This window comes from Neodiprion pinetum, chromosome 6 (genome assembly GCF_021155775.2).
Source record: "Neodiprion pinetum isolate iyNeoPine1 chromosome 6, iyNeoPine1.2, whole genome shotgun sequence".
Taxonomy (NCBI): domain Eukaryota; kingdom Metazoa; phylum Arthropoda; class Insecta; order Hymenoptera; family Diprionidae; genus Neodiprion; species Neodiprion pinetum.
In genome coordinates, this window is record NC_060237.1 from 1,297,461 (window position 1) to 1,312,951 (window position 15,491).

The 15,491-nt window shown below is 46.1% G+C and overlaps 1 protein-coding gene and 1 long non-coding RNA gene across 10 annotated transcripts in view; one reads left to right on the forward strand and one right to left on the reverse strand.

Annotated features, from left to right (window-relative positions):
* Nucleotides 1-4,226, reverse strand: part of LOC124221949 (uncharacterized) — a 149,593-nt gene extending 145,367 nt beyond the window's left edge. For both annotated transcript variants that reach the window (XR_006883893.2, XR_011177355.1), the window contains exons 1-2: nt 3,472-4,226; nt 756-875 (exon numbers count right to left, since the gene is read on the reverse strand). This is a non-coding gene — a long non-coding RNA (uncharacterized lncRNA). The remainder of the gene's footprint in view (nt 1-755; nt 876-3,471) is intronic.
* Nucleotides 4,227-4,362: 136 nt separating this feature from the next.
* mam (mastermind) overlaps nt 4,363-15,491 on the forward strand; it is a 131,358-nt gene continuing 120,229 nt past the window's right edge. For all 8 annotated transcript variants that reach the window (XM_046632407.2, XM_046632408.2, XM_046632409.2 and 5 more), the window contains exon 1: nt 4,363-6,222. In XM_046632407.2, coding sequence (XP_046488363.1) covers nt 5,731-6,222 — 492 coding nt within the window. In that variant the 5' untranslated portion in view covers nt 4,363-5,730. The remainder of the gene's footprint in view (nt 6,223-15,491) is intronic.

Consider the following 15,491-nt stretch of genomic DNA (forward strand, 5'->3'; position numbering starts at 1 on the left):
CAATAAAGATTGTTCAACGTCGACATATTTAATCAATGTGCAACAGGGAGGCCGTCAATTTTTCACCTGATCTCCTCTTTCGGGATGATACAGATGGGTGATTCATAAATTTCAACGATCGAATCATCACGCCTAGGGTCAATTAATTTTTGCTCGGGTAAAACAATGAAACAATTTGAATCTTTCAGTAGCGCGCCTTAGTTTATGCAATTCGTTGGTCCAACTTTACTGCATCGGATGTTTGCAAAATGGCATCGACAGTGGATGTTGACTAAAAATGTACTAAACCAACGAGGTTCGTAATGTCACATCATTGGTCAGAGTCACCGTGACAGGCACCGTAAATTTTATACGCTGGATAATCATTGCATGTCACCACAGGTGTAATAATTAGTGGTAGTGGTGGTTTGAGTGGTATCTGAAAATATAGCGCCTGATTGCCGGCAATTTGATAACATGCCAACTTACCGCCGCGTGTTAGATTTAGCCTGTCTCTTGAGTATAAAACTACGTACTATATTAAATTTTTCTAAAATATATAAGCTGCACCGTTTGTCAACCGTTATAAATTAATTCAGTCGTAGTCTACCGATAGCCACACTTTCGAGGAAATCGCAGGCGGTAAAGATCATGGAAATAAAACTTAAGCTAAACTCCATGTCATCAATCTAACGTAGATAAGGTTCATATCCAGACGTTCCTTATCACTGAATTCTGTATATTTGTATGGTACGAATTTGTGAGAGGGTACTTACCATTGGTAAGATAGGCAGGAGCAGAACACGATCGATTCAGCACTGTAGGTAAGTTGGGTCCTTGCTTGGTTGCTTGGAACGGGGACTCGGGGTTCCTGCCAGTCGATGCAACCGCTTCTACTGTGGATGAATACAGATAATGGTTCACAAGGATTCCGAAAAACGGCGCTACAAAATTAGTATGGCAGTGGCGCCCCTTGGGAGCAGTTTTACAATGTACTTCAAGCGGGAAGGAACATGGGTACAGATGCCGAAATGAACCCGAGTATCGTGACAAGGTGCGTAGTCTCGACGGTTCGGCCGCTAAAATGGCACCTTGCCATGATAAAGTGCTTTACATTATCGACTGAGCTTGCAACGCTGGCCCGCTGGAATACAGTTCATTACCCGACCTGTATTTACCGTCCACATACGTCCAAAAATTCGTTTCAAAAACCTATGTCGCGCCAGCGAACGGTACTAAATGGACCGACTGAGATGTTACTTATTTTGAAATTTATAAAAGCCTACGCAAAGCTGATAATTATCAATGCGGCTTTCAGCGCACTTCTACATAATACAATGCCGAACAACAATATCCAAAAGCCTTTTTGTTCTATGCGAGAATAATGCTGGCAAATTTATTCCTGCAATAGGTGGTAATTCAATTTCAGGAATACAGTACCTCGCATTATTGATGCATAAGAAAAAGTTTATTTTGGATATTTGTACATATTCGAAATTGCGAATAGAATTGCGCTGTTTGCGGCATATTGACGTCGGTGACGCGTAAGCTTTGATAGCAAAATAAAAAGGATGGCTTAATGGCTCACAGTTCTACGGGACGCGGTAGCATTCTTGGTATCAACGTGGCGCTTTGCCGACAATTGTAAGGGGCACAGTTCAGTGGGTCAAGGTTCAATGGGACACGTAAATAAAGGACTGGGGACATTTCGGCCTGACCGAGATATAGGGCACAAATATTACGATGTAGTGGAGTAAGATGTCACCACGAATAAGGATAACTGATAACGGAGTAAAAAGGCTTGCCACCCCTCGGCCCTCCCCCCCTCCACCACCGCCGTCAACAGGCAGAATGTATAAACTTTTACCCTTCACGCTACAAACTTGGTAAACACAAGTTTTTCGAATATTTTACCGTTATTGCCGATTCTAATTACACCGATTGAGATTGACCAGTTGTTGTTTCCGTGATACAAGATGATAAAAATGTACCTAAATTTCACAGGTATTTACGAAATGACTGTTTAAAATGTCAACATTTATTTTTCAATAATGAGGCACAGTTTCGGTGTTCTAAGCACATTGCACATTTTTAAAACAATCTTTTTGAAATGTGCATTACAATAAGAACAACTTCAACTTGTAACTTTAGCGATCGAATTGGGCGTTTAGAAAATATAGTCAGTTAAAAATATTTTTCGCAGCGGAAATCGTCGAAGTTTGCTTCTGAGTTTACCGAAACCAGATATAGAAACGAGTTCAACCCTGTTTGCGACCATTGCCAATTTTGTCACACCGTGAGCACAAATAGAGAGATAAAAACGATGAAGAGAGCTACCATTTTTAGTGATTTCTTGCACGCAAAGAGAAGTAAAAGTTGAAGTAAGGAAAAAGTCTAAAAATAATAAATTATGAACGCTCAACTAACTTGTGAGAAAAGAGAAATTCAGAACGCCTGCATGATAATTTGAAAGTCGTTAACATAGGCTAAAACATCAGTGACAAAAGGTTTGGGATAATTGTGAAAAAATTTTCAAACCAAACGGCAAGAAACTTATTGACTGAACCGTATTAACCAAAGTTCCGGTTCACAGCCAATTATACGACTACGGGAATCCGAACGAGCAGAACAGATAATAATCACTTCGTCAATTAGTGTCAAATTTAAATACTTTTTTATTTACCTGGTTCACGGAATTTACCTGTTGTTAATTCCGTGAATAAAGCTCAACCGTTGCAATCAGAATTGACAATAAATGTCAAATATTAACAAAACTTGTGCTTGCCGTGTTCGTAGGCTCACGGGTAAATATTTTGCATTCTGCCTGATTACGGCAGGGGGGAGGGAGGGAGAAAGAATCGCTCTCCCTCCCTTCCTTATTTTGTTACCAATAATTTTTATTCACGGTAACTTCTTACCTTACTGCGTCTCAATTTGTGTATTCCATATTTTCTTCTTCGAAATATCTCCGATCGTTTATCTGTGTTTTCTATGGAATCGTGTACTTTGGCATACCGTAGGCCAGATAAGATGCTCTCTACAAAATAAGACTACCAGCGGCATCTTCGATTGAACGCGAATGTTGCCTCCTTCAGGTTCCTTTCTGTCGTAAAAACAGGTCTGTAATCGATAGCATGATTGATAATCAATTGATCAAGTCGTGAGAAGTACTAACAAATCCTCTTCCACAATAAAACTTCCCGATTTCGAGTCGCCTGATTGCTCTGTCTTTTGTTTTCTCGGGTCAGGTCGAAACAAATTTGTGTGAAAGTCGCCACGCATCCTGGTGGATACGGGAAATTACGGGAAGTCAGAAATTCACATATCGCTTCGCATTTTACGTATTGTTATGTATGTATTTCGATTAACTCACTGCATCGGTTTCTTTCTCACGTTGTTGACGATGCAAAAAAACAAAATACATCGATGCGATCCGGGTTGTGGCGCCATAGGTGAGAGTATTAAGAACCCTAGCGTAAGAAAATGCCTTACCTTAAAATCTTGCGAGTAAATCTGTTCATTCGAATTCGCAGATGTGAAACGAATCCTATTCGCCAACTAAGGGGGCGGTTACTCCCGAATCATTCTCAGTTTCATTCGGTTAAAGGTCGCAACCGCTTTTCCAAAACATCCTCGCCATCCACGCTCGCCACGACAGCTTTCTTCCCGAGCGTCGACGAGGCAGTTAGTCGGCAGCCTGAATTCAAGATGGCGCGAGGGTCACGTGTCCCACCGAGAAAGGCACTGGCGCGGCAGTTCGGCGTTTCGGATCCAGGCGTCGCTGTTTGCGATGTTGTAATTACGGTTTGCCGTTTCAACGATATATGCTCCCGTACCCACGCGCAGTTGTGGTAATGGCCCCGCGCGTTATACAGGGGTAAAACGAGACGGCCGTTTGGGGGAATTGAATGTGTTGTCATCGCGGGGTCGCGCGCGTCGTGATTAACGTAAACTGACCGTGCGGTAGAATCTGTGACCCGACGAAGAGTGGATAGTGACAGTTGAAAAGTGAGGTTAGGGTTAGACTTACGGGACGAGGACGAGGAGAAGGAAGATACGGTGTGAAGTGTTATCATTGTGCGTACGAGAACCTCGGTGTTACTCATCCCCCCTCTCTGTCGATAAAGCAAAACAAACAACATGTGACAAACGCCGCGCGTTCGAAACAACATGTAACTCTCACCACCGTTCAAAGTGCAACGATCACGGGAAAGAAGTAAATGCGAACGGGGTTCACGATCGAAACCTTCGTCAGTCGTCGTTCGGCGTTTAGCCCGAATCGCAGAAGTCCGCTCCTCTTCTGTCTTGACGTTTTATCGAGTACAACATTGGGCCCTCCTTCTCTCCCGCAAACAGAGAGAGAGAGAGAGAGAGAGAGCGAGAGAGAGAGAGAGAGAACGAGAGAAAATAGAGGGAGGCGGCGGATAAACCCGGCGTGTCCGTCTCTCCTGCGGTTGGCTTCAGGCTGCAGCTACGGCAGTTGTGCGTCCCTCGGACTCTCTAGCAGCGGTACACCGGTTCGTCTCTCTCCCCCCTCCCCTCTCTCTCTCGCTCTTCACGTCGCTTACCCCCGTCCGTTGGATGTCGCACTCCGCCCCCCCCCCCTCGTGCCGAACGACCTACGACCGTCTCTTTCTAGTCGGCTGAAACACGCCGCGCTCACTCTCAACTACCTGTTGTGACGTCGAGCCGCGCGTTATTCGACGTCGCCTTCTGCCGCTGCGAACGACGATCGGCTGGTAGGAGAGCACTCGAGGAGACGTACGTATAACTACGAGTAAGTAGGCGAGACTACTCGCGATCGGTGCACGCGATACCCGTCGTGCGTCGAACAAGTCGAGGATCGGGAAAGGTGGCGCGGTTCGCCGGGACGGATTGTTTACAGTTATTCTTGTTGACGTTGTTTTACACCCTTCGGCGCGAGAGGCGAGAAAGGGCTGCCGCTGATATTCGTACGTAGTGCACACACACGCGCGGCGAACAAAGAAAGTGCAATAGTTGGGTAAGAGTGCGCGGAGTTGACAGTAGTGACAATTAGGTGGAAGTACAACACGTCGAATCCCTACAATGTTTACGGTCGTAACGAAGACGCCGCCGAATGTCATCGGGTTCTTGTTTACATCACGTGGAAGAGGACCGCTACCACCGCTATAGGGCATTGCCGTCGTCGCCGTTCGCAGTGTGTTTCTTCACCCTCCTCGTCACGGAGTTGAACCTGCGCCTGCGCCTGCGCGAGCGCGGCACGCGTGATTCTCGATACGATAAGAAGCGGCAGCGAAGCGACAAAAGCGAGAGGAGAGCGTATAGCGCTCGCCGAGTGATAATAACGTAAAATTCCTTGTTGCAAGGAGGCGGGGGCGAAGGGGAGGTGACGAAAAATAGGAACAATCGCGCGTCGTACGCCGATGTACGAGGTTGCGGAGGAGGGAGAAGCGAGTGACAATCTGCGAGTCAAGTCCAACGGGGGCACCCTCTCGAGGAAGAGAGAAGAAAAAGAAGAGGAAGAGGAAGAGGCAGAGGCAGAGGTAGACGTAGACGCAGACGTGGAAACAGTCGTCGTAGAAGTAGAGGTAGAAGTAAAAGTCGGAGCGGCGGCTGTCCGCCCGTGGAAGGACGGCTCGCGGTGCAAGGGGAGGATGCGAGGGGGGATTATCGCGGTGGCGGAGGAGACACCCCGTCGCGGCGCCAGGGCGACGAGAAGCAGAGGCTCTCATTGAGCTGGCGTACCCTGCGCTGGACTTAGGGGGCTGTATGGAGGCAGGGGGGCTCCTGCCCCGGCAGCCCCCGCAAGGCCCCCCCTCAGGGCCAGCCTCGGCCTGCGTGGGCGCGTCTCAGCAGAGCGTGCAGCACCAGAATAACAACAACAACAATAACAACAACCTCAACAACAACAACAACAACAACGGCATCATCGTGCAGCCGGGTGGCTTGAACGCGAACCAATTGATCGCCCAGAATCAGATACAACAATTACAAATGGGACAGGCGCCGGGGATGGAGGATGCCTTAACCCCAAAGAGGCAGGCCGTATTCGACAGGCTAAGGAGGAGGATCGAAAGCTACAGGAGGCGGCAGACCGACTGCATACCCAGGTTCGATCAGAGCTTCAACGGACTCGTTGAACAAAATAGCCAGGACACTCAGGTGCTCAAGCAACGATTTCTCGAGAGCAAGGCCAAACGGCAGGCCAAGAAGACCGACAAGAAGCAAAACGACCCCGTCGGACTCGCCAGCGTTCACGTGGTGAGTTTACCTCTGTTATTCCCGTTTGTTTCTTTATTATCCGAAACCTTTCCCTGTACGTATTGTGATAAAAGCCCTTCTCTCTCTCTCCCTCCCTCCCTCTCTCTCTTTCCAAGTACCTAAAACGGTCATAAACATTCCGGCTGTCCCGTTTCTTACAAGTCAAACGTATTGTCTCGAATTCCCTAATCCTCTTCGAGGTGATACCGTTGTAAGGAAGAAAAGAAAGAGAGAAAGAGAGAGAGATAGAGGGATAGAGAGTTAGTTGAGCCGCACGTACGGAAAGTCGTTAGTACAACAACGGTATGTAACGGGCGAGCGACGGTGAGGACGAGGAGGACGACGGTGACTACGGGCGTCTTGCTTGCCCGACCCAACCAACCAGCCAGTGCAGTAATCCGAGCTTAGACCGGAGCAACCCGACATTCCAATTCGATTCCCGCGTTTAACTCTCTCCATGATTCATGCATCTATGTGCATACATACGCACGCGTCTTTGGTGTACGTTTATACCCTAGACGACGACGACGACGACTCCGCGAGAGAGATGCGATCTCGCCGTTTCTGTTCGCCGCCGGCTCCCCCTCCGGCCGTCCAGTTATCGCGTCTAATTATATTATTATATGCACGCAGCCCGAAGCCTTCGCTCGGCTCGACCATCCATTCGATCCAGCTTGTGTGGGTGTGCGTGTCCGTCCGTCCGTCCGTACATGGTGCATGACTGTAATGCACCTGTACGGACGATCTTGGACACGGATTCATGCATGCTCACGCATCCCGGACAGGTTATGCTGTAGTAGGCAGGCAGGCTGCGGCGGCAAACTTGCAGAGAGCAAAGAGGAAATCCGGAAAAGCTGGAATTCCGAACAGTTGCAATGCCCTGCGGCCACTGGTGGACGTTCCCTGAATTTTAATTACTCAGTAGATATCCGGAATCGACTTTAAGCAGTTTTCTCGTTATTGACGGGGGCCATGAAGCTGCGTCCCGAGTAACGCTTCCGTAACGCGGTTGATATCTTTTTTCGTCGTCCCTCTTTTCGGAGTACCAGACACGACGGTTTTACGCATTTTGCGTATCGAAGGCTTAACGTTGGTAAAAAACACACCAGATTAAAGCTAGTAACGTTAATGTAACGGAATATCGAAACTAATATCATTGTTTTGAAAGTTGAGAATGACTTTAGAGGAGTTTAAGTTCTTAAAATCCAAATACACTTTGATTGTTAAAAGTAGATTACTCAATTTCAGACGATCCTACATTTGCGAAACAATGATTTTTCCCAAAAACGAATCGTTACATTAACGTTACGAACTTCACTCTCTTAAACGCTCGAGGGTATTCACCCCAACCCCTCGTGGCGATTCGGCTTCGACCTGCACAGTGTGTTTGGGTCATCTGGTGTGTACGCACTACTATTAATAATACTCTTCGGGCAATCGATATGATCACGCCTGGTCCTCAAGTGCCAAATATAGTTTTCCTCGGGCCGAGGTGGGTACGTATGCGCCTACGTGTACCGCAGGGTGAGGCACTGAACGTTAGGAATTTATCTTGTTTATTGTGGGTAGACTTTGACCATGAAAAGTCTCGTCTACCTGCACGTTCAAATCCCTAACAATTTTACAACGAGCAATTAAAACGTGATTCACCACAATTTTCTAGGGGGTCGGAGGTCTTCTTCTTCTTCACATCCAAAATATGCTCGTATTTTGCAAAACCAATTCCTCGAAAGTCATTATTATAAAATTATATGAAATAATGATTTTTCCGTTACTAACGTTTTAATTTATGAATCAACGTTGCTAACTTCATCCTCACGATCTGTCTAACTTCTACCCGCAGCAGTGCAGCAGCCAGCAGGCAACAGGTCGCGTCAAAATTCAGTTGGCTTTTGCAAATTCGTTTCGGGCGTTTGTGAATTTCTAATCTCAAATGCGATACGTCCAGGCACCCATGTACAAACGTACCTGTATATCACGCATTTCAACACGTTAACAGGTATTTACGGATGTACCGCCTTTGGCAACCTCGACGACGAACGCAACCATCCGCCATTAGTCGACGAAATTTGTTCGCGTGGTTGTGGGTATATAAAATAGAGAAGGAGTGAACATGCTCGCCTGACGCCGCCGTCGTCGCCTTAGCGTCGTTCAACCGTGGAACAATCGCTCCGCAGCGAAAGGTGAAAGTTCGCATTAGCCGTTCTCGGGAATTTTGGTTTACCGTGAACATAATCAAGGTACAGGACCAAATTCTGCAAGGTATGAGACCGATTTTCGTACCGGTGCGTGAATCAAATCGAAAGAGATATTGCACAACACGTAGATATATAATAATAGATATCGAAACGCAGGTCGGGAAATCGCCGATCGATCATCTCGATGTCTTTTATTATACAAAATCGAATCGGCCGCTTAGTTCGAAATCAACTTACAGCGCTGCTGCACTGAACTAGGAGATGTATATAGATATGTATTAGGGTATAACACAAACAACCGGCACATGCTTGATTACGCCAAACTTTCACTACTCCGATCCACCGGTCGACCAAAATATGATCGGTAATTAGCTGCAAGCAGTGTATAAGTTTCGTCCACATGCTATACTGTTTTAATTGCTTTGCTCCCACGTGTACGTATCATACTAGTGTTAAAATTGAACGAGGCTGAAGTTAGTAACGTCAACGTAACGAAACATAGGGGGGGAAAATTACTATTTTCCATTTTTATAGTGACTTTGAAGTAGCCAAGTTTGCCAAATATGTACATATATTTTCCCTTATTGTAATTTACTGCATCTCAGACATTCCTGAAACTGGTAAATAACGATTTTATCCGAAACAACTTCAGCTTCATAAAATTGACATTTTAAATTTCGTTATCACTTATACGTATAATCACGTGAGTTTTGTGCTGTCAAACGATGTGTAAAATTGATTTACAGATTGAACAATGTCGGGTAAATTTTTATTAAAATGAAAAACCTGTACAGCGCTACATATTCTTTTTCGCCAAAAATTATATCGCGAATCCGCATTTTTACTCGAACTTTGTGTTTTCGTTATTAGGAAAAATTCATTCACCTCCTATACGTAGGTGGATGGCGAAAATACGAGGGAGGCTTTCGATGTAGTCTAGAAATGAGAACGAGTCGTGGTCGTGGGCGTTGCATTGCGTCACTTATACCAACATTATAAATCCGTGGGCTGAAACTTGAAATAACGCTTTTCTACCCCCACGAAAGTGGCGCAGCCACTGTATTATACGGTGTAATTTTGTATCAATTGTTTTTCACCGAATAATCGTTGAGCTGTAATTCAAAAATTCATTCAGTTCCGAGCGGTGAGCCACGGCTCTAAGGGTTCGTGAAATGAGCTTTATGCAAGCTCTGCGAACCTCCGCCGGAATAAGCTGATCGTAAAAAATTCCCCGTACAGCCATGTGAGTCGAAACAACGAATCAATACTGTCCACTGTTCTCCTGATTCAAATGCGGCTGGATGCATTGGTGGTGAAAAGTTCTTAACCGTGTAATCATTCTACTCGCACCCCCTACGATTTATGTTACATTTATATCACCGCGCTTGATTTTATATTTCTTTCTCGTCGAGACGGGTAAAGAAATAATTGAAAAGTGTGTTTCGTTTTTCGGGCCGTAACCCGTGGGTCATGCTGCACGATAACGCCGCGCAGATTGATCGTTTGTTATACAGTATATTATACCCCGACGAAATGTGGCAGGAATATGAAAAAATAGTGATTCGTAAAAAGATTTAACAAAGAATGAAAAAAAAAGCAGATTCAGGACTTGGGTTTTCATGGATATTGTATAACAACAATTTCATCTTTTTTCTATGAGATTTGTACAAAAGTTATTGAAAATTATTGTGAAATGAACCACTTCTTTTATGTATATATGTGTGTGCGTATATAATTTTTTCTGAATCTGGTTGATCGGGGCTTTTGCAAAGAATTTGAATTTCATTCGAGACGAAAATTGAAGGAGACTAATTGTGTGTGCTCTGTAATATAACTGCATGTTTTACCGGACTCAATGCGACGCCTCCTCCTGTTATGACAAGGACAACACTTTGGGTCGATCCTCCTCTTTCTCTGATCGTTTGAAAGAAACCGTTAGCCTTACCCTGGAACTACTGATATCCGTATAACGGGCAGAGAGTCGCACGGTCCAAATCTTGAACTTCGAACAGTAGCGGCGTGCAGCAACGGCAACTAGGCAGCTAGATATACACGATATAACTATGATTTGAACTACGACGTGACGCGTGGTTTCCATTCCTACGTTGACAATGAGATCGAAGAAATTGATAACCGATGTTTACGGCTGTTATACCTTGTGTCTTCGTAAATGCGTGAAAAACATTATATCCAGATGTACACGGAGAGAAAAATCTGAGAAAAATTACCCTGCTGTTATTATAATCGTGATGTAAAAGACACCTGACGCAGTTTTTACCGTGCTGCATCAGAAAAATGCGTCGTCACATTTTAAATTTTGTGCTGCCGAAATACGTAGTTTCTAAGCATTGTAGCATTTTTTTTCATAAAAACTCATAATTTTTGTAACACGCATCAATAAAAACTGCATTCGGTCTCCTTTACATCACGATTAGTAACAGCAGGGTAATTTTTCTCAGATTTTTCTCCCCGTGTAGAACCCACCGTGGCATCTTGATTTAAATCAGATTTACGACAGCAGTAATCGTGAAGTTATATTTACACGCGTTCTAAAATGTACAGAACACGATATTCGGACGTATTACCGCGGTAATATTCATTATCAGTGAAGGAATGCGTCACGTTTTCATGCGCATAGTCCGTATTTTGAACTGCTGCACGGTGTTCGTGCAACTGCCAAAGTGCAACAATTCTAGGCGAGTTGGTATTACGTACAATCGTACTTGATACTCATTCGTAATACGTGACGTAGTCTGCACGATGGGGTGAGCTAGTTTTCGGGTGTTTTAGGGTGAGTAATTTGTTATCCGATGTCGAACGCGTGCAGCGTGAATGCGAGACTTTTCAGACGAGAATTACGACGAACTCGTCCTCTCGCTGGACGGATGGTGTGAACGTAGCTTAACAGGCCGCGACGGCGATAAGAGAGGAGGAGGAGGAGGAGGAGGAGGAGAAATGAGAAGAGGAGTAGGCATAAGCAGCCTCAATCGGTCGGTCGACGCGTGGGTCATTCAGAGTCCAACCGGAGCGCGTAAAAAGGACGGATGCGCTCTCCGAGTTGCGGGTGCGTGTGGGAAACCGAACGAGATGAAGGGGGAGGACGGTGAATAAGAAGGCGATGTTGGCGAGGGAAGGGGGGGGGGGGGGGGGGGGGGGGGACAATGCTGCAGCGTTGCCACGCGAGTCGCGCGCGACTCGTCAATTGCAAATGCGAACGAGAACCAACGTACCGGTGTAACGTGCTATATGGGGTCCAGTTATATGCTGCCTGCCCACCATGTCGGTACGAGGCACATGTTGCACGTGTGACTTACACCTGGCGCTTGCCATTATTCGCCTTATTCGCCTCTCTTCATCCCTTTATACGAATCACAGGGTATTTATACTGCATGGTCAGGGAATTCTGGAATGTCTGGAAATGTCATGGGATAATGAAATTTTTGAATATTCAGGGAAATATTTTCAGGGGTTTTTGCGGAAAGTCAGGGAATTTTTTACTATATTTTTTTTTCATTTTTTTTCTACCATCTCCGAAACTTTTAATATTTCTAAATATGACCTTACAAACGATTGTGCGCTTCGGTTTGATGAATTTGCTGTAAACAATTTATCCGAATTGGGCATGGAAAAATTGAAAGATTGTTGTATAGAAAACCTGAAGAAGTAAGGGAACTTCGTGATGGAGTTTTACTGGCCGCCCTCGAATCAGGTTCCTCTTTTCTTTCTTTCATCTTATCGATAATAAACGTTATTAATACGCGACGTCAAGTATATATATATATATATATATATATATATATATATATATATATATATATATGTGTGTATTATATATATAAAGTTATAACTACAATCTATGGGAGAAAAGAAAGTCTTGCAGGGTTCGATCGGTTTGATCAATAATATGCGTACTATACCGAATCGTGTCAATCCAGATTCGAAAGGTCGGTCTATGACCAATTTAAATTAGAACGATACCACTCTATTCGTGCAGATGTAAAAAGTTCTATCGATTATATTGAGCAGAAATCTGTTCGAACAAACCGATGCGGCAGTTCGATATTCAGCCGAAATGTAACGCAAACTTACCGCGGCAAGATTGACTGCTGATTTATTTTTTTGATGATCCATCTTTCTCGACAAGTTGAGAGCTTTTTTTTAACACGATCTCGATTTACCGTTTCTACTACGGTGATTCGGTACCCTCCAAATCGGTGGATCACCGGCCATGCTGAGCTACGTACGTGGTGATGATTCACGCTGCCGCACTGCTGTGGCAAAATTAACGTAGGCAAAGAGAAATGGAAAGCAAAGGTGTAGCGTACACGCGTTGTACATCGTAAGAAAGGCGAGGTCTCTTGCTTCATTCGCTGAGCGAAAGTCATGGGAACTTTTGGTCACAGCTTCCTTTGGGAAAGAGTGCAGCGGCTCCTCCTCCTCCTTCTGCCTACCGATGAACCAGATTCGAGAATTCTTTGTCTCGTGACTTCCGATCTCGGGATCGTCGATCACGTCGTCAAAGCCCGAACGATTCAAGCCGACCCGGCTTCGGGATATCCCGGTGACTTGTTCCGGTGCTCGATGTTGACCCGTGATAATTGGGAGGAAAACAATTTCTCGGTTTTTGACCGTTACAATACGTCGAGTTGAAGAATGATTCTTTCATTACGGAGAGATGGAGGTAACGCTAGAAGCTAGGTAAATATTGTTAAATATTTTTGAAATGGAAAAATTTCAAGCGTTCAAAGTGTTTCGCAAAGTTTCGATTCTCGGACTTCGTTATCTTGTTCGAATGAACATTGGAACGTTTGGCTGCTAATTCTGACTGCCAGCTTCAGCCTCGTTCCGGAGAGTAAATTTAACGGCGGTTTGGTTATAAAATATTCGAGAAGTGAAGTGTGGAGTGTGGAACGGAGAATGATATCCAAAGATCGAGATCGAGATCGGTATCGGTATCTGGAGTTAGAGATAGAGGAGAGAGAGAGTGCTTTCACTCGACTGGAGAAACAACAACCTCCGTGGAAGGTGAAAACTGAGAGGACGAGGGGACACGTCGAGGACGACTGCGCGTCACCGGCAAAAACGAGCCTCGGTTTGTGCAGCAGAGGCCACAACGCGTCTACGTCGGGAGAATATCGTTCGTTGGCTGACCGTATCCGCAGCTCGGGAGAGAAAAGAGCCCGACTATGGACGGGCGGACAGACGACTCGAGCAACGCCTCCAGCATCCGAGAGCCCGAAGCACCTCTTCGTCTCGTTTCTTACCGAATAGGTCTGTTCACCTTGTGCCGGACGGGCGAGGCGAGGCGAGGGAGAGGAAGAAGAAGAAGAAGACGAAGGAGGAGATTGACGAGTGGGACGAGGATGAGGAGGATAGAGGGGAGGTCGGCACGTATATTCCACGTGTGTACAGGATATATTTGCATCGCAGGCGACGGCGAACGGATAGACAGACGTCACCTCGCGCGTATCAGTGCGAAACACTGCGAATGGATGGATGGATGGATGGATCGATCAGGGATTCTCAACCTCGGGTGATCAGAATCCCCGGTGCCGCAATCGACAAGACATATGCTCACGCTCTCTCGTCATGTGGACGCTGGACAAATACGCTAACCATCCCAGAGAAAGAATCATCTCAAGGTCACGCAAAAACCAGCCGCCGGCGATATCGCACCGCCAAAAGCGAGCGGACAGTCTGACGATGATAGAGTAGGTACGTTGCGGGCCGTAACGCAAAGCGAGAAAAAGAATTGGGAATATCACGTTCAACGCTCTGGGTTCTAATCTCGCCAATTTGCACGGCGCTGTAGGTACACCGCGTTGTAACGAATAATATGTTTGAATCGATGAAAGGGGAAAGTGGACTGCGGGATCGACTCATTTCAGCCTTTTGTTAGATTTCAGATCGGACCAGACGTTCTCTTTTCGTTCCCGCCCATCACGTTGCGAAAACGTAAACCTACCTAGAAGATTTTTGAACGATTGACGATTGTTGTTCAGCTTGAACGTCGGCTTAAGAAGCAACAAAGTTTTCGTTCGCAAGAGTTCCGTTGAGTTTTACAGTTTCACAATCAGAACGACCACGCGTCGTTTCTATCGTTCATCTCAAAACTGCATGTGATATAGCCGTTTAACCTCTTTTCCATGAATTCATTCATCCCCTCGGAATCACAGTCCTGGCATAACAAATTACACCCTTACAAGACGGTAAACCAAATGAGCGAAACGGCCTCATGCGTACGCATAATGATACCGAGCTCGCCGAGTTTCACGCTCGATTCCGAATAATTATCATACCGTATGCAGCTTAAGCGTCAGCGGACGAGAATGCGAGACGATTTCTTCCCCGCGCTTCGTCGCGGCGCGGCGACGGGGACGCGGTGTCGTAAAAACATGCATACTAGTAACGAATCGACAAAGGCATCCGATGCAGTCGCCACCGCGCGAAACGGCCGTCGAGAGTCCAAAGTCTCGCCGCTTGATCTGCTTCTGCAGAGGCCTGAAAGTGTCGAGATGCAGGTTTGAAAGCCGTTAAGTAATTGTCGTCGTCGTCGTCGTTGTTCTCGGGTGGCCACTAACCACCGACCACTCACCAACAGCGATGAATTTCCCAGTCCGCAGTCGTTGATCCGCTTTTTGCGGACCCCGTTCCGTTCCCCAAATTCCCCGCACGTCTCGATGCGGGCGCGTGCCGCCGTTACTGACGTCACTGTCTCGACACACACCGGCTGCCAGTGATTCGCCATCATCCTTAAACCGTTTCCTTACTTCCGCAGTAAGTGAGCCAGGATGGAAATCCACCCGAGGACTGTTACGTACCATATTCGATTCTTTACGCCGCTCCGGTCGACTCGCGTTTTCGACTCGCCGCGACGGGGGGAATCGAATCCGCATCTTGTCGCTGAATCGCAAACAATGTGCCAAAGGTCCGAGCTAATGATCCGGCTTTTTGGATCACCGCAGCAGGTCCCTACCTGCCGAAGTCTTGGTCCTCGTCGTCCTGGCTCTCGTCCTCGTCCCGCTTCTCTCTGTTTCCACCCGTGAACCAGAGAACGAATTCTTTTCTTTG